This window comes from Microtus oregoni, unplaced genomic scaffold (assembly GCF_018167655.1).
Source record: "Microtus oregoni isolate MIOR12 unplaced genomic scaffold, Mior012 000112F_ref0000385, whole genome shotgun sequence".
In the NCBI taxonomy this organism is placed as follows: Eukaryota; Metazoa; Chordata; class Mammalia; order Rodentia; family Cricetidae; genus Microtus; species Microtus oregoni.
Genome location: NW_024544738.1, coordinates 2436515 through 2462941, shown reverse-complemented (window position 1 = coordinate 2462941; position 26427 = coordinate 2436515). Strand labels below are relative to the sequence as shown.

At 41.3% G+C, this 26427-nt stretch overlaps 1 protein-coding gene across 1 annotated transcript in view; it reads left to right on the top strand.

Annotated features, from left to right (window-relative positions):
- The first annotated feature begins 1024 nt into the window (after nucleotides 1-1024).
- The window catches only part of LOC121443731 (sodium/hydrogen exchanger 7-like), a 78894-nt gene continuing 53491 nt past the window's right edge, over nucleotides 1025-26427 (top strand). The window contains exon 1 of the mRNA XM_041645526.1: nucleotides 1025-1352. Coding sequence (XP_041501460.1) covers nucleotides 1025-1352 — 328 coding nt within the window. The remainder of the gene's footprint in view (nucleotides 1353-26427) is intronic.

The window sequence follows — 26427 nt, the reverse complement described above, 5'->3', positions numbered from 1 at the left end:
ATAATTCTGAGTTGGGCTTGACCCTAATGTTCAAGTAAAGACTCACCTGTTTTCTGAGTTAACAGGAAGATAACATTAAAAGTATCATCATGATAAATTGCCCCTCCCACCCTCCTTAGGGCTGACCATTGGCCACTCTTCTTCTCAGAATGGCAAGAGTTCTTAGTTCCCTCCAATTCAACCCTCTTTTCCGCAAGGAATTAGTTGAAGTCTAATGATGGAGTTACTTATTTCATCGCTCTCACCGATTGCCATTACCTATCCTTATTTGAATAATGCCTGGAAGACTCTGGGGGAGTCCCTATACTCCAAAAGGTGACAAAAGGGGTCTCTCTCTCTCTCTCTCTCTCTCTCTCTCTCTCTCTCTCTCTCTCTCTGTGTGTGTGTGTGTGTGTGTGTGTGTGTGTGTGTGTGTGAGAACAGTAATATGGTTTTGTAACTCCTGGGAGGCCCCACTTTGCTGGGCTCACAGAGGCCACACACCCGCGTGACACCAAACTCCTAGCGGTGGCGCTAGGAACAGGACTGGAGATCTCGCAGCGAGTCAGTCCCAGCTGCTGTTTCTTGCCAGGAGCAAGTGACCTCTGCAGTCCCTTTTAGGTAGCGTGAGGGCTACTACCCAGAAACTGGTTAGCAGACCCCAGACGGTCTGACCAGGGACTCCTGGACAGGACGGTCAGCGCGGCGCCACCAAAGGGCTGGCTGCCCGCCTGGCGGAGAAGGAGGACAGAGCCCGCCCCACCCGGACAGCCGGGTGGCCGTGCTCTAGGCCAGGGCGGGGGGGGGGGGGGGCACGACGACAATGACGACGAACAGGTGCGCGGGCGGGGGGCGGCGCTTGGGGATCCTGCGCACTGCGAGCGCCCCTCCCCCGCAGCTTGGCGCAGCCCTGGCCGGGCGCTAGCGGCAGGAGGAGGAGCTGCGGCTGGAGCCACGGGCTAGGTCGGCACCGCGGGAAGCTGCCGACGACTGCGCGGGCTGTTGCTGGTCCCCGCGTGAAAGAGGCGCGGGCAGCCCTGGAGTCATGGAGCCTAGTGACGCGGCGCACCCCGGTCCAGGGAGGGCTGTTTGGAAGTTGGCGCCTCGGCTGCTGCTGCTGCCACTGTTGCCAGTGCTGCTGGGTCGGGGGCTGTGGCTCGGGGCCGCGGCCTCCTCCTCTGGGGCGGCGGCTGAGGACAGCAGCGCCATGGAGGAGCTCGCCACCGAGAAGGAGGCGGAGGAAAGCCACCGGCAGGACAGCGTGAGCCTGCTCACCTTCATCCTGCTGCTCACCCTCACCATCCTCACCATCTGGCTCTTCAAGCACCGCCGGGTGCGCTTCCTGCACGAGACCGGGCTGGCCATGATCTATGGTGAGTTCCCTGCCACTGCCCGGCCAACATCCCTTGGGCGGCCGGCTGTGCTCCTCCGGGTTGCCGCACAGTTCTCTGGCTTCACTTCCCAAGGAGTTTCTTCTTTTGCGTTTCCAGCTGAGACGCTGTGGCTTTCCAAGGTCAACTGTCTGCATTTTTATGACTTTGTGCTATGCTTAAAAGCATTTTTGTCCCATTTCAACGTTTCTTTACCAGGAACCAAGATGAAAGACACAGAGGAGATCTCTTAGCCCCTCTGCTTGATTATGTTTCTGTTGTGCCCCTCTCCATCAGCCTTGATCCCCTTTCCTACCCCAGTTTAGATCTGTAGAGGACACAGGGGCAGGAGGTGGGTGATTTCTCAGGGAGCTGTGCCGCGCCAGGGGACAGGCCCCAGAGGGGTGAGAAAGAGGTCTGAATGTGAGTCTTGACTTTGGGCTGCCCATGATGGTCATTCCAGGTAGGGGCTCACTTCTGAGGGCTGTGTTCTCTTTATCTCTTGTCAATAATGTCCGAGGAGGAATGAAAGGTGAGTGTGGTCTAGGACTCAATGTAGTGACACCACTATGTCAGGCCTAACTATTGAGACAGGAATCCTTAATGTCCCTTGGGAAGTTATACCTATTTCCTTGCTTTCTGCAAGCCAAGGGTAGCTCTTCTACCCCTAAATTGGTAACAAGGAGCAACTTTGAAGAAACATTTTTGAGTGTATGGAGGGAAAAGTGATGGTTTTGATTCTTTTGTTAAGGATGGGCTGATATCACTTTCCTTTCTGGATTGAATAGTACACAGCATGTTGCGTGGACAGGGTTATGACGGGGATAATAACAGTCACAATCTGAGTCATCCTTTTTTCTCTCTGTGCCTCCTGTCGTTCGCTCCCACCCCAGTCACTCCAAACTTAATTCAGGGGTGTGGAAGCCCCAAACCAGCATTCTCCAATGAAATAAAAGAGCCCCCCTTCAGAACTGTCTCCCAAGCCAGAGCATTATTCTTCATCACAGTATACTCCAGTTTTTACCCATGAATCCCTGACGAATAGAAATTAATCTTTAATTTCTTAACTTTAAATGTGTGAATTACCCTTGGTCCTGGACCTTTTGGGTCTCATGGTTCTTGGTTAGTTATTACTAACCAGGGCTTATGGCTACCAAACCCTTTCAAACAAATTGTATAAGGGACTAGTTGGGAGTCTTTCAGTTTGGAAGTAGTGACCTAAACAGATTTTGAAACCGTAAAATCAAAAATCTAGGTGGTTATGGGAAATCACAAGTCTCAGGCCAGACTTTGGCCTCCATACTTGATCAAGGAGCCTCTGTAGTTTGTTTTAGTTGGTAACAAATCAATGACATGAGGAAAGCATGTAAACCGAGATGTTTCCTGGGCAGATAGTGAGTGAGGAATTGAAATATGCCGCCATCTTAGACGATTGCCTCAGAGCCATGTTGGAAATGAAGGACTGCCTTTGTATGTTTATACAAAGCTATGAGCATATATTTATCTTATAGGTCTCAGAACCAACTCCTTAAAGAACAGTGAGAAATAGGTAGTACATTTGACAGACTCATAAATGCATGCTCAAAGACAAAATAAATGGGGATAAAAATATGTGTTCTGAGGATTATTCTATGTTCATAGAATTCAGTAATTTTTATCTTTGGATTTTGTTCGAGACAGGGTCTTGCAGAGTAGCCTAGACTGTCCTGAAATTTACTGTGTAGCCTTGGTTGGCCTTGAATTTAGGGCAGTCCTCCTGCCTCAGCCTTCTGAGTACTGGGATTGCGCGTGTGAGCTACCACACCCAGCTCCAGCCATCTTTATCATAAGGCTTAAAAACAACAGTAGGCTTTTCTTGCACTCATATATACTTCAGAAAGTCACCTCACTTTTTCAGTAATTGGGGCCACATGCCAGTGTGCTCTTTCATTTTGTGGATAGTCATGTTCTAAATCTCATGATATACCTGTGGCATTTTCTTCTATGGCTTTTAAATGTATGAGAAATTTATTTTGTCAAAGTGTGAATTCCTGGGTTATGTCAAATATTAATATGTTGATTTGGGTTGTTTGTAATTGTGAGAAAACATTTCTTTCCAGGACATTTGATCTTCTGTTTCAATTCTCGATCAAAATCTGAATTCTAATTTTAATTGATTACTAAATTTTCCACTATGTACTTAAGATTATTAGAGTAATAAGGCAGGAGTCTCTGACTCTGCAGATGTGCCTTAGTGTACACACATGAACACACCTGTGCTCACACATGCATCTGCCCACAGACAAAGAAATCTGATTTATTTCTCAGTATCCATAGAGGAAGTGAGTAGTTGTCCTCTTGTCTCTGAGTAATAAAGGTCAGGAAGGCTTAGGGATATACTTGTTGAGGATCTGCTCTGCCCTGGGTATGCATATTAATTTCTGGAAGCTACAATTTAACTTCAGAAATTTTTATGAATTAAAATGTTCAATTTTGAAATCCAAAACCCTTCAAGTTTGAAAAGTCTCTTTCCTGTAATCTATTTTATTGGCATATATTCATTGTACATATTACTGGTTTTCTTAAGAACATTTGACACAAGTAATTAATGTATTTTGACAGTGTTTTCCTCATCCCCTGCTGTCCTCTACTTTTTTCTCCTCCTGCTCTTTCCCTTTCTTCCCCCAGCTTTCCTAATGCTGTGACCCTTTAATACAGTTCCTCACATTGTGGTGACCCCCACCCCAAAATGCTACTTCATAACTGTAATTTTTATGAATTCTAATGTAAATAGTTTTGGAGACAGAGGTTTGCCAAAGGGATCACAGCCTACATCTTGAGAACCACTGTTTTAGACATTCAAGCTTCTATTTTCATGTCATGAGTTTTTGTTATATCTATAAAGTCTGGGATTCACAAATGAGAGAAAATATGCAATATTTGTCTTCTTGAGTCTGACTTAATTTACTTATCGTGATAATCTGCTACTGCACACCACATAATTTCATTATTCATGGATGAGTAAAATTCCATTGTGTATATGTAGCACATTTTCTTTATCCACTTTTTCTGACGACAGACACCTAAGTTGGTTCCATAGTTTAGCTGTTGTGAGTCCTGCTGCAGTAAGCATGGATGTGCAGGGATCTCTTGTCTTGGAGTCCTTTGAGTAAATACCCAGGAGTTTCCCACCTTTTTCTATTGAACTGATATTTATTTTGAGAGGAATAGATTTAGTATTAAACAAATAAACTAGTATAGGTATAAATATCTATGGAAGTATATGTAATGGACTATTCATTGGTTTCCTTAGGGGACAGAACCTTGGTAGCTATGACTTTTTTTTTTTTTTTTTATTTTTCGAGACAGGGTTTCTCCGTAGCTTTTGGTTCCTGTCCTGGCACTAGCTCTTGTAGACCAGGCTGGTCTCGAACTCACAGAGATCCGCTTGCCTCTGTCTCCCGAGTGCTGGGATTAAAGGCGTGCGCCACCACCGCCCGGCTGGTAGCTGTGACTTTTGAGCGGAAGGGAGATGTCGTTATGTACTTATTTGTGCATTTTGGTTTTTGAACTGTAGAAGTGTAATTACCTAGTAGCATGTCTATGCCTCCTTTCTGTATCAGTTGTGATGTGTGTGTTTCTTAAATCACTGAATGTGACACCCACTTCTCCCTATTTATATCATGGTATGCCATCCCATTGTCCCCAGGGAGTAGTTATTTCGTTAGGAATTTACACCAATAGATCTTGTAGTAGTAAGTATATGTTTCGGTACAAAGGACCTAAAGACAGTAAGAGATATATTGTGAATGTTTAGCATTTGTAGTAAAAGACAAGTACTAAGGATAGTGCATTCATCCCTGACAAGAGGCCAGGGTGCTACTAGGCACAGTATTCCCAGACCTGACTTTCTAGGGAGTTTGAACATGCCAGCTGTAGATATCTGTGTGAAGCATGGCACCAGTCTACCCTGTTCCATTGCACTAGGGAGCTTCCAGTTGTCTCGGAAGTTACAGGGTCCTGCATGTTTGCACAGCCGAAATAACAAATTTTTGAGGCAGGGGAAGGTGGCATAAATAGCCTGTCAGTTAATTGTGGTTCTCATGTTTACAGTAGTTCTACTTCCTCTATAGTGTTTTTGTGACAAATGACGTGTATCCAAAATATCTGTAGACGACACTAGCCCGCCACCTGCTTCTTAATTCTCCTTTTTCCATGTCTGCCAGCTTTCTGAAGACTTATTGGTCAGCCATTGCAAAGTTTTTTGGGTTGTGGGTTCCTTGCTGCTGCTCTGTTGATGTTGCTAAGCACAGCCTGAGAGTCGACCTTCCAGACAAAGTATGAAAGGATCAAATATGATGTAGGAACATTAGTCTTACATTTGGGTATCTGTGTTGGTGAGATTCTCATTGCTTTGACCAAATACCAGAGAGAAACGACTTAAGGGAGAAGGATTGGTTTTATCTCCATGATTTCAGCCTGCCATAGTGTGGAGGGCTTAGTGGAGCACAGGGGTTTTCGTTATGTTGCCCAGGAAGCAGAGAGTGTGCCTGCTGAATTGGCTATTTCTCCCTCCCCCCTTTTTATTTAATCCAGTTCCCCATCCATGGAATAGTGTTGCCTACTTTCAGAGGAAGTCTTTCTTAGATTATCCTCTCTGGAAACACCTTCACAGATACATCCAAAGGTACATTTCAGCATTCTAGGTGCTTCTCTGTCCAGTCATATTATGATCATAGTTAACCCTTCTTTACAAGTTTATTGGTTGAGCCACAGTACACAAACACATCTCTTTCATTCATAACATTGCACCGCTAAAGGCTCATAACTCATATTGTAAATTAGATTTAGTCCATCTCCAAAACCCCCAGTCTCAATAGTTCCAGCACTGCTTAAAAGTTCAAGTCCAAATTTCCTCCGAAGAATGAAATCAACTCTTAGCTGTGAGCCCCTGTAGAATAATGGCACAGAGGAGATTACCTATTCTAAAAAGGAGGATAGGGAAATAGAAAAGAAGGATCAGACAAGAGCAAGACTGAAAGCCTGCAGGGAAACCCTCGAGCTTTCTGTCTAGCACCTGTGGCATGTGGCGGTGTGGCATGTGTTGTGCTGTGCCATGAGGTCGGAGGAGTTGGTAGCCCTACCCCTATAGCCTTGCTGGTCGTATAGCACATGGATTTTCTCTTGAGCTGGCTGTGCCTCCTGCTTCCAACCTTTCTAGTCGTCTCCAATATTCTGGGCTCTGCATTGCATCTTTTATTTAATTCTCCCAATTTCATACATTGCCCTCTTGAGGGCTGCCTGCTGCATATTACCGAGCTTCCCAGCTATTCCTTTGAAGTCTGGGAGGAAGCTTCAATGACTCTGAAGCTCATTCCACTGGCACACAAAACTAGAAAAGCGACAAACTCCCTTTGAGACTCCAATTTTTTTTGGGGGGGGGGTTGGTCAATTCCAAAGATACCCTCTGTATTTTTTTCTCATTGTTGTTGTTACAAAATACGTGGATTCTTTTGAAAGACTTGTTCGTTTTGTTTTTTGAGAAAGGATTTCTCTCTGTAACAGCCCTACCTGTCCTGGAACTTCTTTCGTAGACCAGGCTGGCCTCGAACTCATAGAGATGCGCCTGCCTCTGCCTCCCAAATGCTGAGATTAAAGGTTTACACCACCTCTGCTTGGATTGAAAGACTTTTAAAAGATTTTTGTTTTCAATGTGTATTTGTGTGTATGTGTGTGTGTATGTGTGTAACATGTGTGCAGGTGCTAGAGGTGGAATAAGAGTGTGTTGTATTTGATGAAGCTGAAATTGTGGGCAGTCTTGAGCCACCTGACATGGCTGCTGGGAGCTGAACTCAGATCTTCTGGAAATACTGTTAACTATAGAGCATTCTCTTCAATCCCTACTTTTAAATTATTTTAATCTCTTCAGACGTCATTCCTTTCTATGCTATATCTTTTCTTGGACCTTTAAGGTTTTCAGACTTGTCTTTTTCTTCTGATCCTCACTGTAAACCTGGCTAGGAGCTTCCAGCAGCATCCATTCTACATCCTGCATGCTGCTACTGCTGCTCTAGAACCTCTTTCTTCAGATGAATTTGTTCATTGTTTTTAAAGACAGTTTTCTATAAAAGTCTCAGGACATGTATAAAAGTATAGACAATTTGTTTGCCAGCATGTAACATGAATGTCTTCTGATCCAATTGCTAGTAGAATCTTTGTTTCCATCTGAAACTTTGTAGCATTCTGTATGCATCCTGGTCTTCTGAGCTCCCACTCTACTCAGCCCCAAAATTCTGTTTACAGCAGTCTAGGCTTCTTACTCCACAGCTTCAAATGTTTTCATATTTCTCTCACAAACACATTCCAAAGGCTTCTGAATCATATTACCAAGTAGTCATGGCGACAGCCCTACTTCTCTAGTACCACGTTTCTGTTAGTAAAATTTTCTTATCGCTGGTTTTGAGAGAGACAACTTAGGGGAGGAAGTTTTTATTTTTAAATTTTATTTTTTTGAGATAGGGTTTTGCTCTGTGATGTCCTTCTGTATATGTGTTGCTTTTATTGGTTGATGAATAAAGCTATTTCGGCTATTGGCTTAGCAGAATAAAGCCTAGTGGGAAATCCGAAGAGAGAGAGAGAGAGAGAGAGAGAGAGAGAGAGAGAGAGAGAGAATAGGTGGAGTTGAGAAGATGCCATATAGCCACTGAAGGAGAAAGATGCCAGAACATAACCGGTAAGCTACAACCTTGTGGTGATACATTGATGAATAGAAATGGGTTAATTTAAGATGTAAGAGCTAGCTAGGAATATGCCTGAGCCATTGGCCAAACAGTGTTGTAGTTAATACAGTTAATGTGTAATTATTTGGGTCTGGGCGGCTGGTAAATGAAAGCGCAGTCTCCTTTTACAGGGTTTCCTGTGTAATATCCCTGGCTGTCCTGGAACTTGCTTTGTAGACCAGTCTGGCCTCAAACTCACAAATATCCATCTGCCTCTGCCTCTGCCTCCTGGAATGCCGGAATTAAAGGTGTGCACCACCACACCCAGCTGAGGAAGGATTTATTTTGTGTTTCAGAAATTTCAGTTTATCATGGCAGGTGGTTCAGCTTACAATATTGTGGCAGGGCAGGGGTAGAGACACCGCACTTGTGGGGTTTTTCCTTTTTCTTTAAAAAATATTTATTTAGCGTGTGTATGAATGTTTTGTCTGCATGCATATCTGTTTGCCACATGTATGCCTGGTGCTTGTGGAGGTCAGAAGAGGGTATCGGATCCCCCAGAAGTGGAGTTACATGTGGTTGTGAACCATCATGCGAGTGCTGGAGATTGAACCCCAGTCCTCTGCAAGAGCAGCTAGTAGTCTTAACCCCTGACCATCTCTCCAGCCCTTCCTTCTTCCTCTTTTATTCCATCTGGATCTCCAACCTATGTGGTGGTGCTACCCACATTCAGTGTAGATCTTAGTCCCTCTGGAAATGTGCTCAGAGACACACTCAGGTGTGCTCTACCTATCCTAGAGGCTTGTCAGTCCATTCAAGCTGACAATCAAGATGAAATATCTGAACCTGTGAACAAACATGGCACACTTTCCTTCAGGTGAATCAAATATTCTCTCTAAAAGAGCCTCTCACCTTGGCCCAACTTTAGAGTAGTCTCACTTGGGTAACCCATGTCCCTGGGTTCAGGTGCTGGTCTGCTTCTTAGAAAGCTGCATGACTTTAGATGGGGAAGTTCTCTGAACCTTAGTTTCCTCTTTTGGGAAGTGGAGATAAAATTGCTTACCCCATGGGGTTAAAGTATTCTAAAAGGTTAAGATACAGTGTCTGATACTTAATAATTTGGTAAATATTAGTTTTCATTTTCACTTAAGACTTTGCGATTTCCTTGGAAAGTTTTGCTTTTTGAAGTTTACTTGTTCAGAAGAACCCAGATATAATTTTAAGATCTGTGAAGGCATAGTTAATGGTGAGGATAATTGCGTATTATTCCATCTTTTGGTGTGCCATTTGCTAATACCTACCTTTCCCTTTTATCTAGCAGTGTCACTTCTTGCCCTTTGTCCTCCAGAAATTTGTGTTAACATATTACATTGAATATTTGCTGCAGCAGAAAAAAAGGAATACCAAGCATGGACTAGTAAAATGATGCTGCATGCCAATTAAAGAATACTATACAGCCATTGAAAAAGAGATGTGATGTTTTAAGATATTCTTATAAGGTAGCTGTTCATATAATAGTGCTGTAGGAGAAGATAAGATAATATTATATGCAACATTGCCTTTTTTCTATCAATAATTACATAAAGTATACACTTAAACACTATATATAGTGTGTGTGTGGTTCTTTTGAAAATACATAATTTTGGTTGTGAGCCTAGTGTATCAGGGCCACCGTGCTGCTGGGGGCAGTGGTGACATCTAGACCTAACTTCTCCTGGGGGTCTGACCTGAAGTCTGGGTCCTACACTGCCACTAGTGGTCATATAGCGGCTCAGGGTTAGGGCCACCATCTGAGGCCTTGGTAGTGTCTGGCTACCACACAACTGCAGGAACCATTCCTACCTGAGTGGCCATTCCCTCCACCCAGAGCCAGGATATCATCCATGCCTATGCTGCTGCCAAGCCATGTTGGGGTCCATGGTCCAGCTGCAGCTTGGGGCTCTGTTGATGTCTGTGGCCAGTGGTACCACAGGAGGCCTTAGGAATCATGTGAGGTGAAATCAGAGGGCTATACTGAGCCAGTCCCTTCCTTCACTGCCCTGAGAAAGCTGGTCTTACCTCTTGTTGCCCACTGTAGCAAGAGAGCTGGCCCCTGCACTCTGGAGAGAGGGCCCCCACATTTCACCACAGGTGAGGATCAAGCTACCCTGAGGGCATGCATGTTGGGGAGCTGACTCCATCTCTGCACCAGAGGCAAGTGGCCCCAGTGGCTCCATCTGGCCTGCCTCCTAACACCCAGGCCCACTAATGGGCCTTGGGTTGACCCACCCTAGCATCTAGTCCATCTAGATTCTGCTGGAGCTTGTGAAGGGACTGGTCCTGTGAAATGATACCCACAAGATCTCCCAGAAGAACTCCGGTGAGGATTCAGTGGGGATGGTGTACAAAAACCAGAGGCCTTGAACCAGACCAATGACATTGCAGTGTACAGTTGCTCATCAAGCTGATGGGACAAAGGGATATATTATCTGATACACTGAAGCCTCTAATGCCAAAAGGATGGATGAAGAGGTGATAGAGAGGCAGGAGAGAAGGAGAAGCTGAGATTTTGTTATTTCGGGTATGGCTTTTGTTCTTTTATGGTTTTATTTGTTTTTGTTTTGTGCTTCTTGTTTGTATGATTTTTTTTGTTTGCTTGCTTGCTTACTTTGGTTGGTTTTCTTTCATGGGGGAGTGCAACAGGGATGAGGGAGGAATACAGGGGGTGGGAAGTAAATAGAATTGGGGTACATGATTTGAAAATTCCAAAGATTCAATAAAGAAGCTTTTAAAAAATCAGGCTTAGAGATAAGTGTCTGCAACCCTAGTACTGGGGTTGGACTGAGGCTGGTGTAGTAATAACAAGAGCGGTGGGGCTGCGTCCCCGGCACCTGACCGCCCACATGGCTAGCTCTAGCTTATGCGCCTAAATAATTACACGGACACTGTATTCTTTTAAACACTGCTTGGCCCATTTCTATCTAGCCTCTTCTAGGCTAACTCTTGCACCTGGACTAGCCCATTTCTAATATTCTATGTAGCACAGCTAGATTCTAGCCTACGTCCATCCTGGGTCGAAGCTTCATCGCGTCTGCCCAGGAGCCAGGAGCATGGCGTCTCTCTCTCTGAGGCGTCTGCTCCCGGGAGAGGAGAGCTGTGGAGTCTGAGCTCACTTCCTCTTCCTCCCAGCGTTCTGTTCTGTTTACTCCTCCCACCTATCTTCTAACCAATGAGGGCCAAGCAGTTTCTTTTTATTTAACCAATGACCTTTCTCCATCAGGCTGGCACATGTCCAGCCATTTTAGTCCAGTTATTGAGCTCCGGGCTCAGTGAGAGACCTCTGAAAACTTAGATAGAAAGCAGTAGAGAAAGACAGCTGGCGTGAACGTCCGGCCTCCATGTGCTTGCACACACACAAGCACATTTGCACATATGCTGACATAGGAAGCATACTAAAATAAAAATTGCCTCTGCTCTTCTTAGCATAAGTGTCGTCCCCATGTGATCCTTTTTCCTTTATCCATTTGTCAGTTGGAGGGGAGGATTCCATGGCCCTACCAAGATGGTAGGTACCTGATCCCTGATAACAACATGAAAAGCCAGCTTCTCCTTCCTCTGGCCCATTTCATGCATGAAAACGAACTGCTCTTATGTTAGATCATGAAAACATGGAATCGGTTTGTTTTAAGAATGAACATTATCATAATACAAATGTCCATACTGATTTATAGGCAGGATCAGGTAGCTTCCATCTTGTGCCTGATGAGCTTGTTGCTGTGCAGTGAAAAGTGCTTCTGCCACTAGGTATAGATATACAACTAAGTTCTGGTTAGAAACAGAAGGCAAAGCAAAGATTCTTATTTTATACATGCTATCTGGCTGATTCTTGGAGTGTTGATGTTGGAGCTTCAGCAGCCACATTGGATCAAGAGATGAGAATAAGAAACACTTTCATGTTGGGCTTGGATTGCATACTTGTGTACTCTTTATGAGAGTGATGCAAGTTTTCTATTTGCTGCTGAACCCAATTGTAATGTTTATGGCAAGCTGTTAGTGTTACTTGAATTTAAATAGGAAACATGGGGTGTTTTGAGGAGCTGATGCAAATGTTCATAGCTACCATGCATATGGTACTTCCTGGAGTTCTACTGGAAAATGAAGAGTAGACAGGAGTTCAGAGAAATAGTTTGAGGAAAGCCTCAGGTTTTAAGCTCCACTTAAAGCACATTTGGTAACTGTTTTAGGCATATTAGGTGAAAAGGTCTAGAATTAAGACACAATTTTATTCATGGCTGTGACTTATTACAGTGAAAGGGGACACAGAAGGATCAGCAAGGGAAAACCTCATAATGAGTGGAGTCTGGAAGAGTTTAGTTTGCGCTTCTCAAGTACTTCCATAGGGGAGTTGAGTGTGAGTTTGTAACTCCAGCTGCACAGGACTAGCTTCATCCTCCGGCAACACACACTCGCATTTCTGCTTCGGTAGGCTCTCTTGAGCCCTGCAGCGGAGGAGGTCTAATTCAGGATCGTGTACATTCTAGGCAGCTACCCTACGATTGAGCCCTCTCTCTGAAATTTCTGGCACTCAGGTGGAAAACAGGTGTTTACTATAAATTGCATTTGTGAAAACAATCTTCCTAGGACAGTATAACAGAATTTAGTGTTACTGGCACACAAATCACATTGTCTATCAACTAGCAGCATAGAGAACATTTCACAGACACATTCCCAGGAACTATTGTAAGGATTGCTCATATAAAGTAGTCCATTCCAGGGCTAGCAACATCAGGCCTGTTGTATGAACTTTTTTCCTGTAGACTAAGGTGATGTCAGCTGACTGTTGTTAGATTTTTGTGTTTATGAGACTGCCTTAGTTTTATACCTATGCCCTCTTTATTTGTTATTGTTTTTTAGTTTTTAATTTTATTTTAAAAGTCATCATAAAGAAAATGAACTTTTTTACATGCAGTTTTATGATATGTGTAACCACAACTAGAACAAAGATCACGCAAGGCTTGTTCCATCACCCTTTAAAAAAACCGTATTAAACTGGACTGATGGCTCAGTCGTTAAGAGCATTTGCTGATCTCCCAGTGGACTTGAGTGTGGGTCTCAGCATTCACGTCTAATAGCTGACAACTGCCTGTAACTCTACTCTCTTCTGGTAGATACCCCAACATGTGATATTCTCTCTCTCTCTCTCTCTCTCTCTCTCTCTCACACACACACACACACACACGCAAATTACAAGGAAACCGTCATACTATGGGTTCAATCAGACTATCACAGGTATGCTGTTTATCACTTTAGTGTTGTGTTTTCCAGTGTAATATGTAAATGGAGCCAAATAGTACATAATGTGTAGGGATTAACATTGTCAGCGCAATGCCTTTGAGAATCACTTTTCTCTATGATTCTCTACTAAATGAATATTTATTGTCTAAATTTGGTTTTATTTATTGGAGTATTTGTTGTCTAAAATTGAGAAAAGGATTAATTATTTTATAAAATGAGTATTATTGCCTAAGATACATTATGGGATTGTCTTTGGTGGATATACCACAGTTGAAGGATACTGGGATTATTTTCAATCTGGAATGGTTATGACTAGGGCTACTATATTAGTTTTTGTATGAATGAATGTAAGTTTTCATTTTTATAGCAACTTGCTGGGTAGTAGATTAGTCATTGGTTTCATTTCACATGAAAACTACCAAACTGTTTTCTAGAGCATCTGTACAGCTCACCTAGCACCACCACACCCAGCTTAACCATGTCCATTTTTAGAACTAAATTTTATATTGTGATGGGCTTGGCAGCATTGTCTGTTTGACACATGTCTAAAAAGCTATAGTTGACTAAACCCAGGTTTAAAAGATTGTCTCTTGTTTTCATCAAAATATTTTATACCTTTGCATCTAGATCTAGAATTTGTTTTCAGTTAGTTTTTGTAAATGGTATGACATTTTGGTTTAGATTCAAGTTTTTTGTGTGTAAGGACATTCAGTTGTTTCAGTAATTTTGTTGAAAGTTGCTGTTTCTATTGAGTTACAAAAATCAATTACCTGTAGTTATGTAGCTCTGCCTCTGAATTGTTCGTTATAGATCTACTAATCTGTGTACTTGTCTTTGCCAGTACTGCAGTTTTTTTACTGCTGGTTTATAATGGGTCTTCCAATTGGATAGTGTGCATCTTTATTCTTTCTTTGTAAGATTGCTTGAGCTGTTCCAGTTCTTTGACCTTCCCACGTCAATTTCAGAGTCAGCTTATTTCTCTCTGCAAAATGTCTTGGTGGTGTTTTGATTGACATAGTCAATTGGTACTTAATTTGAGGAGAATGATCATTATAGACACAGCTCTTCACTTACTTAGGGTTTCTTTAGCATTGGGGTTTCATCTCAGCATTGTTTTCTAGGTTTTTTTTTTCTTGAGGCAAGGTTTCTTTCTATAGCCCTGGCTGTCCTGAAACTAGCTCTGTAGACCAGACTGGCCTCAAATGTTTTCTAGTTTTAAATGTACAGGTCTTCATGTATTTGGTGAACTGATATCCTTAAGTATTTTAGCTGGCATTACAATTTTTCTTTTTTATGATTTTTAATTTCTAGTTCTTTGATGCAAATATATAGACATATAATAGATTTTTGCACCTAAATCTTATATCCTGTAGTGTTGCTAAATTCACATTTTAATTTCAGTAGCTTTTTGATTATTCTATCAGATTTTATACATATTCAATCATATTGTGAGTAATGATAGTTTTATTTCTCTCTAATCTGCAGGGTATTTCTTTTGCTCTCTTTTTTTTATTTTCTATGCAGTCCTGGCTAGCCTAGAACTCAGTCTGTAGACCAGGCTAGCTTCAAACTCATAGAGATCTGCCTGTGTCTGCCTCCCATGTGCTGTGCTTAAAGGTGGCATTTCTTTTTTTGTTGTCTAGCCGTAGCAGGTAGAACATTTTATTACAATAGTAGAGCTGCTGTGGTAAGTCTTTTCTTGAACTATTAATGTTAGCTGTGTATTTTGACAAATGTTTATCTACACTGCTGAGACGGTTAGCAGGGGTGGCTGTGAGAGACTTTCACGTGCCCTCATGTGCTTGTTGGGATGCTTGTGTATTTTTCATTTCCTGCTTATGAATACAGTATAGTATATACTTTTCAATAGCAAACTTTGGATTCCTTCCTGGTATAAACTCCACTTGGTTAGGATGCACCACTCTTTTAATACATTATAGAAATGGTTTGTTAAAATTTTGGTTAGAATTTTCATGCTTACGAATGATAGGGTCTGCTTTGGTGTGTTGGGGTAACATTAGCTTTATAGAATGAATTAAATGGTCTTTTCTGCTTTTATTTGCTTGTTTGTATATTTTAGTACAGTGTCTAAATATGTAGCCCAGACTGGGCTCAAAGTTGTGATTTTGCTGCCATAGCCTTCCAAGCGCTAAAATTATAGGCATGTGCCACCTTGCCTGGCCTGTGTTTCATTTTGGGCTGTGTCTATTGCTTTGCCCTCCAGTTAAAGTTTTTTTTTCCCTGTAACTTGATTTGCCATGAGTGTAATCCAGTATGTTATTTTATTTCTTAAAATTCTTGTCCTTATACTCTGAAGTTCCATTTAGCTCTTATATCTCTGTTTAACTTTTTGAATATATGGGATATCTTATAATATGTTTTTAAATACCTGTCTTTGCTTTGTGCTTCTAGCATTTGGGTCAGTTTCACTTGACTATTTTTGTAGGTTTTATTTTCCTCCCTTTTTACATGCCCAGCAGTCTTCAAGAGTTTTTCTTCGTTGTACACTAGTCATTTTTGGCATCTATAAATTGCTAGGTGCAGTACATTTGCTTGGAAGTGATTTGATCTTCTATGACTTCTTAGGTGTGTCTGAAACAATCATTGCTCATAGGCTGTTTACCCTCACTTCTGAGGCAAGACCATGTTCCTTCTGTTGTACAGGCCTTGTGAATCAAATATCATTCCAGTTTGTTTCATTAGAACCACTCTTGCTGGGTGTATTGTCCTCTTTCCCTTCCTATATGCATGTGAGAATCTGCCTTTAATACTTGAAGGAAAGCCCCTCTGGATTTCCAGAATTCTGTCCTTGTGTAGCTAGATCAAATTTCTCTGTCAAGTGACATTTAGGTGATTTTTGTGTCTGTACTCTTGAGTTTCTTGACTTGGGCAGCTGTCAGGCTTCACTTACTCCCCCTCTCTCTGTCCTGTGACCCTCAAAATCAGTACAGTAGGCTGGGCAATCACAGAATTTGCCTCATATTTTCCATCTCCCAGGGGTCATTGGCATCCACTACTTGATGGTTACTGTTTTGAAAACCACCATGTCATATATTTTGTGTAAAAAGGTATAAACCCTGCTTCATTTTCTATCTTGTCTGGAAGTAGAAGCTTTTGTTTATAAAGAAATTCTGATTCTCAGTTTTGAAACCCTGTACATGTACATTCTATCATTTGACATTTATTTTTCTTGAATTGTGAACTTTTTATGTATGTTTATGTGGTTAGATATGATTATGTATTTACAGACACACTTGAAGCAGGCTTACCATGAACTGTCTTTTTCTAGTCTATGACTCTCTTGGCTACATCTTAGCTCTGAGAGAACTAGAGAAAGAAAAGATTTCATTCAGAGGTAGGCTATGAACTAGCCACAATCATTCTCTTCAGTAGTATGAATAAAGGAATTGTTTTTTTCAGTGGCAGTACTGTGCAGATTGTTTATGATGGCATGGAAGAGAGATAGACAAGGTGGTGATAGTGTGATGGCTTTTCTCTGTGTAGCTCTGGCTGTCCTGGAACTCACTCGGTAGACCAGGCTGACCTCAAACTCGCAGAGAAACTGTGGTGATTTTTATCCAGTACAGGGTAATATGGTAGAGGTCTGATGTGGCTGATGAAGTCTAGCCAGGAGAAAACCAGCAGGTAGTTTAGTAGGAGGCAACTGTTAGATAAAAAATCAGAAGAATAAAGATGCCAGTTAGACTATTGAAGCAGCTTAGAGATGACTACCAACCCCCGTACTAACACCAAAACAAAGTAGTTGTTTTTATTAGAACTCAGGGATAAGGCCTCTTGTGAGGACCTGGAATACTAGGAAGACATCTAAGCATGGGACCTGGAGAGAGGATTGTGTTGTGAGAGCTTCAGCTATGAGAATATGTAGCCAGGGAGTGTGAGAGCAAGACAGATGTGGAGACTGACAGAGAGGGAGAGAGAATGGAGAGATAGAGGAAGAATTACCTGCCTTGGCTTCTCCTTCCCTACCACCTTCTCATTGAATGCATATAGGCAGCCACTTGGAAGGGGACCTTAAAACACACTGTCCCCCTGCCGTTTCTCCTTGCAATGTGTAGCAGAGCAAGAAAAGGCAGAAAACTGGCTGAGTCCCTTAAGTTCAAGGAGTATAAAATTCACCCTCAAGGGCTTCGTCTGCTGTGCCGTAGATGCAGTGTCTAGATATGACCAGAAGAGAGGAGAAAAGTTGTATGATCCAGGTCAGGAAGCATTATCTGTATTAGCAAACTTGGAAGAAAGGATTGGGTGCTGAGGCAGTAGCTGCAGCTACTCTAGAAGTTTCTGTAAAAGGTGAAGTGAAGTAATTATAACAAACATCTGTTTGGGTTTGATATGTTGAATCCATGCATTAAAGAAAATTCGCATGAGAGGCTGGGGATATGTCTTAGTTATAGAACATGCATGTAAAGCTCTGGGTTTGATTCCCAATACCACAAAAAGAAACAAAAATTCTCACTTGATAAGCCAGACCCAAAAAGAGGAACATGGGATGTACTCACTCATATTTGGTTTCTAGCCATAAATAAAGGACATTGAGCCTATAATTCGTGATCCTAGAGAAGCTAAATAAGAAGGTGAATCCAAAGAAAAACATATAGGCATCCTCCTGAATATTAACCTTCATCAGGCGATGAAAAGAGATAGAGACAGAGACTCACATTGCAGCACCGGACTGAAATCTCAAGGTCCAAATCAGGAGCAGAAGGAGAGAGAGCATGAGCAAGGAACTCAGGACCTCGAGGGGTGCACCCACACACTGAGACAATGGGGATGTTCTATCGGGAACTCACCAAGGCCAGCTGGCCTGGATCTGAAAAAGCCTGGGATAAAACCAGACTTGCTGAACATAGCGGACAATGAGGACTACTGAGAACTCAAGAACAATGGCAATGGGTTTTTGATCCTACTGCACGTACTGGCTTTGTGGGAGCTTAGGCAGTTTGGATGCTCACCTTACTAGACCTGGATGGAGGTGGGTGGTCCTTGGACTTCCCACAGGTCAGGGAACCCTGATTGCTCTTCGAGCTGACGAGGGAGGGGGACTTGATTGGGGGAGAGGGAGGGAAATGGGAGGCGGTGGCGGGGAGGAGGCAGAAATCTTTAATAAATAAATAAATAAATAAAATTAAATTAAAAAAAAGAAAAAATTCTCACCTGAGTTATTTTTGTAATAAACTTACTTACCAATGGTATATTTTTTGAAATTTAGGGAGAGAATGTGGTGGTAGATAGGACAGAAGGAAGGACCTTTTATAATATAACTAACCATGCATGCAGTTTCACGTTCATATTAATCTGAAGAAGCAGAGTGATAGTCATTTTTGTTACAATGGCTTTTGTCATGGAGCCATGCTAACAGTGATACCCTGGCACTTCCAAATTATGAAATTACTCTGCTGGATGAACTCAGTTAGGGAGACTGCATGGGGGAGGTACTAATCCCTTGGAATTGGTGTTATTTGCTTTTATAATGATGACTTCACATTTCTGCAGTACACGGACTGCTAGAAGATTCCCTGGTTAAAGCTGAGTTTCTGTGAGAGGCATTTCCAGGGTATAAGGGCTGCGTAGTCCCTGCTGTTCTTAGGGAGGACCTGACTAGGCCAGTGATGCAGTTCACGATGTTAAGGTACAGGGTTCGACCATTTTGTCCCCCTAAGATGCCAAATGGAAATCAAGAATTTTGTGTATTGCAACAGTATATAAGTTAATAAAATAAATGTTGTCTTTAATTGCAACTGGAACTGATCAGAATCCTTTACTAGATATTAATACTATTGAGCTTTCCAAATTTTTAATGTCTGTCTGATTAGCAGAGCATTTAGTGAACTGTTATTTTGTACAATTTACTTAATACACTCTTTCATATTGCAAATATCCAACCTTTATGAGGAAACCTTATTAGAAAACCTTATGAGAGACTGTGGATGTGGCTTAGCCATATAGCATTTGTCATATATGTAAGGTGTAAATATGTATATGATCATACATACACACATATGTATTTGAAACTAATATACAGAAATCTGGTTGTGGCTCAGAGAGAGATAAGTAGCAAATGAAAGACTTTCTTGAATCCTAGCAGAAACTGGGTGAGAGACACAGGTGGTACATGAGCATTTGCTTACCCAGGGCAGACCTGCTGAAAGCTAGGTAAACCATTAAGAAGGTTAAATCAGGATTTTAAGGGCTTGCCAGAGATTGGGGGTGCAGAGATTCTCATTCTTGTGTAAGCTTTTCATCTAGGAGTCCCACCAGGTGCTTTTGATGAAGGTCAGAGAGAATCCTGAGAAAGTTTGCCTACAGTACTAGGGGGACAGCCAACACTGCCAAGATCTGCTCAGGTGTCTCTCCCAGCCCATCCCTGCCAGCTCCCAAGAATGAAAAGTCTTAATCCTTGGGACAGGAAAATATGGAGGGTTTTGGTGGAAACCCACTGGCCACAGAGCAGTACAATAAGTGAAATAATTTCCTCCTGAGTCATCATTCCCCTTGGGGGATCAAGGACATGTGTGTTGTGGGTTACCAGCCCTAGACCCGGATTCCATATCTGCCTAATGTTGAGGATTTATCAGAACGTCAGAGAATCCCCTCACCACCTACTACCAAGCTAACAAACATCAAATAATAACAATAATGGAATTCAGGTGGCTGCAGGAGAGAGCTGGGCAACAGTGCACAGATTTCAGAGTCAAGAGGAGATTCAAAGTCAAGGGAGGGAAAGAAGACACCGAGAAAAGTCTTGTGGCAATTTATCCTACTCCATAAAGATGAGGCATTTGAAAACGCCTGTACTCTGAATGTAACCATGGAAACCAAGGCTTTCAAAACCAGCCTACACCCTAATTGTATTAACAGAAAGATCAACAACAAAAAGATAGTCTGACAATGTTAAAATAGTCACTATAGGTTCATAATGTGTGGGTGCCTCTAAATAATATATTGTTTAGTTTTACCTAAATTTTTTTTGAAAAATTTGCCTTCTTTGAATCTTTATTGCAATATTTTTCTTTTGGGTTGAGGTTTTGCTATATTGTCCAGGCTATCTCTGAACTCCTGGGCTCAACTGATCCTTCTGCTTTAGACTTCTGAGTAACAGGAAGAACAGGCACGTGACAGGACTTTTTTTAAATGTTATTTTAAAAATAGATAATACATGCACATGATCCTCATGTAAAATAAATTCTCTTTATTTCTGCTTGACACTGTCATTGGCTTCTTGTTCCAGTGGGTTTGTTGTTTTGTTTTTCATAAATGCAAGCAAATAGACACATAAGTGCTAATTTCCACCTATTATCTTACAAAAGGCTGATGGCCCTGCACGCATTTAAGTTGTTCTGGTGTTGACCTATTTCATCCAAGGAGTTGTGTCTCGTCATTCTTTAAAGTTTCACGATTTTCTGTCCTCTGTTGGTGGCCACTAGGGTTGTTTCCCGTGTTACAGTAAACAATACCTTGTGGATAACCTCAAGGTTGTTATTTGTGTTCAGGTGTATCATGTGGTAGAGGTCTAGAGCTGAGATTATTGTATTGAAGGAGTAATGGCTTATAATTTGGGATAAATATGGTATATTCCTCTCATTTTAGATTGGGTATTTAGACTCTCACTAACAGCTATGCTGTCAAACTTTGAGATGTTTTTGTTATCATGAGAGAATAGTATCATCCTGTTAGAATTTGCTTTTCTTTTATTAGCAAGAATGGATTTTTTTTTAAGTTTACAGGTGATTCATATATTTTTCCTGTCATTTGCTTATAGTTTTTCTAGTTTTCATATGGGCTTTTTCTTTATTCTAATAGCTTTTTCTCTGTATCAGGGAGGTTAACTCTCTCCATTATGAGTTACACCTTCTCTTCAGTTGGAACCCGTCCACACACTGTTTATGTGTTCTGCTCCTCTAGACTTCTGTTGTTTTAAATGATGTCTAGACTTTGTCATTAGATATTCTCCCACATGGTTACTCTTTGTTCTTACAGAGTAGCTAAAAAGTTCTGGTTGGCCCCACTAAAACAGCATTTCTAGGCTTCCCATCCTGGTCTGTTGCTGTCTAATATCACAATAGTTACTCTTGAGACCCTTAGATTACATATTAAATGTGCTTGGGCCAGTGCCCTTTTCTTGCCCCTTTCTCCCCGCCTGCATTTTCCTGGTTCTTGTTTGTTTGGTTTGGCATGTGACTCTAGAATCAGTTTGCCTACCTCCTGGCCAAACATGTTTGGCATTTTTATTAGAAGAGCAGTGGATTTCTGAACCAACATGGGTGGTATCATTTTTATGATTCTTTCTAGTCAGGGACCTTCTATGCCTTCTTCTGCTCTATGCTTGGATTTTCTTAAGTTTTGCACATTTCTCAAGTTTATTCATAGATATTTTATATTTTTGTTACACTTATGTTTTTTATATTGGATTACTTTATTTTTGACACTTATAATTTTGATATTTATAAATGAGATCTCACCCATTATCCTTTATTTATTGGGAGAGACCTCATATATCTCTTTCTTGTGCTTCTGAGGATAACCTTGAACTTCTGATTCTTTGGCCTCCACTTCTGGAATTACAGGTGTATGTGACCCCCTCTGGTTTATTCAGTGCTGGGGATCAACCCCACACATGCTAAGAGAACTGAAACATACTAGCTCTACATCTCCAGCCCATCCACAACCCCTTTAAACTGTATGCCTATTCTGAATGTTTTTTTTGTAAAAGTTGATCTGAGTCTGCAGATTATGTGAAGGCATGTGGAAGGTCCTGGGTTCCATCCCTAGCATCCCAGAACAATTAAGAATGTAAAATGAAAAGACAAGGAATCAAATCAATATAAAAAAACTCAAGAAATTGGTCATCAAAAGAACACATAATCCAATAAAAAAAATGGAGTACAGACCTAGACAGAGAACTTTCAACAGAGGAATCTAAAATGGTTGAAAGACACTTAAGGAAAAGTTCAATATCCTTAGTCATGAGAGAAATGCAAATCAAGACAACTCTGAGATTCCATCTTACCCAAGATCAAAAACACTGATGACAACTTATGCTGGAGATGTTGTATGGTAATGGGAACACTTCTACATTGCTGGTGGGAATGCAAGCTGGTACAGCCCCTTTGGATGTCAGTGTGGCGATTTCTCAGAAAATTAGAAAACAACTTCCCTCAAGACCCAGTAATACCACTTTTGGGGATATATCCAAAGGATGCTCAATCGTGCCACAAGGACATGTGCTCAACTATGTTCATAGCAGCATTGTTTGTCATATCCAGAACCTGGAAACAACCTAAATGCCCCCCAACTGAAGAATGGATAAGGAAAATGTGGTACATTTACACAGTGGAGTACTACACAGCAGAAAAAAAAATAACGACATCTTGAATTTTGCAGGCAAATGTATGGAACTAGAAAACATCATTTTGAGTGAGGTAACTCAGACACAGAAAGACAATTATCACATGTACTCACTCATAAGTGTTTTTGAAACATAAAGCAAAGAAATCCAGCCCACAATTCACAATCCCAGAGAACCTAGACAACAATGTGGGCCCTAAGAGAGACATACATGGGAAGTAGAAAAAGACAAGATCTCCTGAGTAAAATGGGAGCATGGGAACCTTGGGAGAGTGTTGAAGAGGAGGCTCGGAGAGGAAGCAAGGGGAGCAGAGAATAATGTAGAGCTCAATAAAAATAATAAAAAAGTTTATTGATGTATAGCTTACATATATAGTGACCTACTTGTGTGATTACCGTCGCTATAAGGATATAGAGCATTCCTTCATGTATTTTTGCTTAACATGTTCATTGTCCTACCTGAATTCTTGGCAACTCCTGATATGTTTGCTATCTCTGTGCTTTTGTCTTTTGGGGAAACATTGTGTACCTGATGTCTTTGATTTAGCATAAAGCTTATCAGAAATTTGTCTTCTTTTTGTTTCTGAGTTGTCCATTTTATGAATGTTTCACAATTTACTCATGTATTGACCATTTGTTGACCATTTTTGTTGGTTGGTTTTACTTTGTGGGTATTATAAATAAAGGTGTAATGAACACTTACCTACATATCTTTATATGGGCATATGCTTATGTTTTTCATTTGTACTTGTATGGAAAGTGTATGCTTAATTTTCCCAAAACCCGACAACCATTTTTATGAGTGGGAATAATTTGCATTCCCAGGAATAGTGCAGAAGATATGAGACCGGTCTACATTTTCACAGTGTTTGCTTTCTTAGGAAGTTTTAATTTTAACCATTCTCGTGTATCTTACAGTTTTGGTTTTTAGTACATTTCTGTACTAATGAATGACAATGAGCATCGTTCTGTTGCTTATTTATCATTCTCTTATCTTCTTATATCTTTTACATACTTTGACCTATTATAGCCTTTTTTGTAGGTTTGTGTATATTTTGATGTACCAATTCTTTACCTGCTATTTTCTTGCTGCCTATGGCTTATCATTTCATTTCCTTAGTAGTGTCTTTTGTAGAATAGAAGTTTTAGATTTGGGTCAAGTCTAAGTATTTCTTTCTATCTGATGAACCCCCTCAAGCATTTGACTGTTTATTGTGTAGGGACATAGGCCCCACTTAACAAAGATGAGTATGGGAGTACTACGCAGAAGAAGTTATTAGTAAATTAGCTTTAGGAGCCTAGGATGTACCTTAGTGGTATAAAGTGTCTAGCATGTATGAGGCCTTAAGTTCCTTTCCAAGAACTGTTTTTAAAAAAGATACTAGCTTTAAGATCACTGAAGTGCCTGCCTCCTCATAAAATTGAGAGAAGTTTAGATAAATCTTGTAGCATTTTCCATGTCATTTTTTAAGGATTACTGCCATTCAGACATTGGGGCTTTCAAAATCCTGTAACTTTTTATACTGATATTTCTTTTGAATTTTAATAAATAAAGCTTGTCTGAAGATCAGAGAGTAAAACAGCCCCACTGGTCAGCCTTACAGACAGGCAGTAGTAACAAACACTTTTAATCCCAGTAGCCACACCTGCTTGCCATAGAAACCAGGCAGTGGTGGTGTATGCTTTTAATCCCAGCCCTAGAGAGGATTATAAAATGGGAGGAAAAAGCTCTCAGAAACAGCTGCATCCTGAGATTCCTGGAGGCAGGATTGCCATTTTGGACTGAGGTAGAGGTAAGAGCCAGTGGCTGGCTGTTTTCTTTTCTCACCTTCTGGTTGAACCCCAATATCTGTCTCCGAGTTTTTATTAATTATGCTACATTTGGGTTTTTATTACTTGTACTACAGTTGGGATGTTTTAATCTCTGATCTTCTTAGTTATGGCCATCATGGGTACCTGCACAAATAAAAACAGACAATGCTCCAGCATATGTCTGTAAGAAAATTAAACAGCTTTATTCATTAACCAATAAAAGCAACACATATACAGAAGGACATCCCACATCAACTTTTCTTCACTGTAGCTGAATAATAGTGATGATTTCATTGGTTGCTTAGATGCAATTGATATTTTGCCCTGTTTTTGTATTTAAACAAATATGCTTGATTGCTGGATGATAGAAAGAGAAAAGAAAACATTTCTGCCACCAACAAGTGCCATCCTAAATGGGATAAACTGTGTATGGTTACCCAAAAGTCAAGGGATGTTATATTAGGTATATGGTGACCAGATATGTAAGATAAGGCAGGATTGTGGGGACCTTTAGTTGCCTTTTGGAGCTTGAAACACCATTCTCTTAAAAAAGTAAATTAACATTCATGATTGAAGTCTTGGGATATTTTGGGCTTGTCTTTGGATGATTTGATCACCTGAATTCTTTGAAAATGGTGGAGTTGGGGCTGGTGGTATACCTACTTGGTAAGATTTTTGTTTAGATTATGAAAAGCCCTTGGTTTGATATCCAACACTGTCTAGAACAGACCTGTTGATACATGAATGCCTATACCCAGCACTTTGGAGTCAGAGACAGAATGGTCAGAAGTTCAAGATCACCCTTGATTACATACTAAATTCAAGGTCAGTTTGAAATACATGAATACCATCTCAAAACACACAGCTCAATAGAGTTAAGGTATTTGGGGGCTTTGGTGTCTGCTTTGGTTTTTGTCTAGGGCTACCCTGGGTCAGGAAGCATGTTAGTTGGCTTGTCTGAGAGTGCATGAAAAGAGACTGTGGGTTTTTGGGTTTTTTGGTTGTTGTTGTCATTTGTTAACAAGACCTACAAACATTTTTCCTGTCCTCTCGCAGTCATATGTGACCCATGTGAGTGAAGGGTAGACGGGAAGCTGCTTAGCCCTCATGTTGAAATGTAGCTGCTATCCCTTGTTTATTTCTGTCTTTCATCCTTTTGCAAAGCACAATAAATGTAACCAGCGACAACCTGGTTGTGTCCTGGGAGTCTGTTTGCCTCTGGACCCCATTACCACATCTTTGTTGCTTGCTAAGCCTCCTTAAGCTGAAAAGCTGGCAGGACAAAGTGGGATTGTGTCATGGCTGAGAGATCTGGATTGCGACTAGGACAATGAAAAAGTAGGAGGATGAGAAGCATCTTCTCTTAGGGCAAGCCACGGTGCTCCTGCTGCAAATCCAGATGAGGAGGGAGGACAGAACTTCAATTTCATCTCAGGTGAGGGGCCTAGGCAGGACCAGGAACTCTTCAAGTTGTCATTTTTTAAAAATGTAAGCAAGAGTTCTTAATACAAATGTTGATAAACCCATCAAATGAATTGAATCTACCTAATGTCCTGCAACCCCCATCTTAGCCATTAGGATGCCAGCTGTTCTCTTCATGGGTTCAGAGGTGACTGGGAGGTACATACCAGTACCCTGAGAGAGGATAGTTCTGCTACTCTGGGTAATGGTCCAAATTCAGAATACAGTACAAGTATAATTTCTGTGGGATACCATCATTTCTCTGCTATTTTTTTTTGTTTTTTTAAAAAAGGCCTTCCTTTTTCTTTATTTATTCTTTATGTCTTGATCCCATTCATTTTCAGTCCCTGCATATCTGCCCTCTGCCCTTACAGTGCCCCCCCCAATAAAATTTAAGAGAAAAAAGAACAAAGGGCTGGGGGGAGGAATCTTCATTGTGGAAACTGTGGTGTGATATAGTGAGTCTTGCA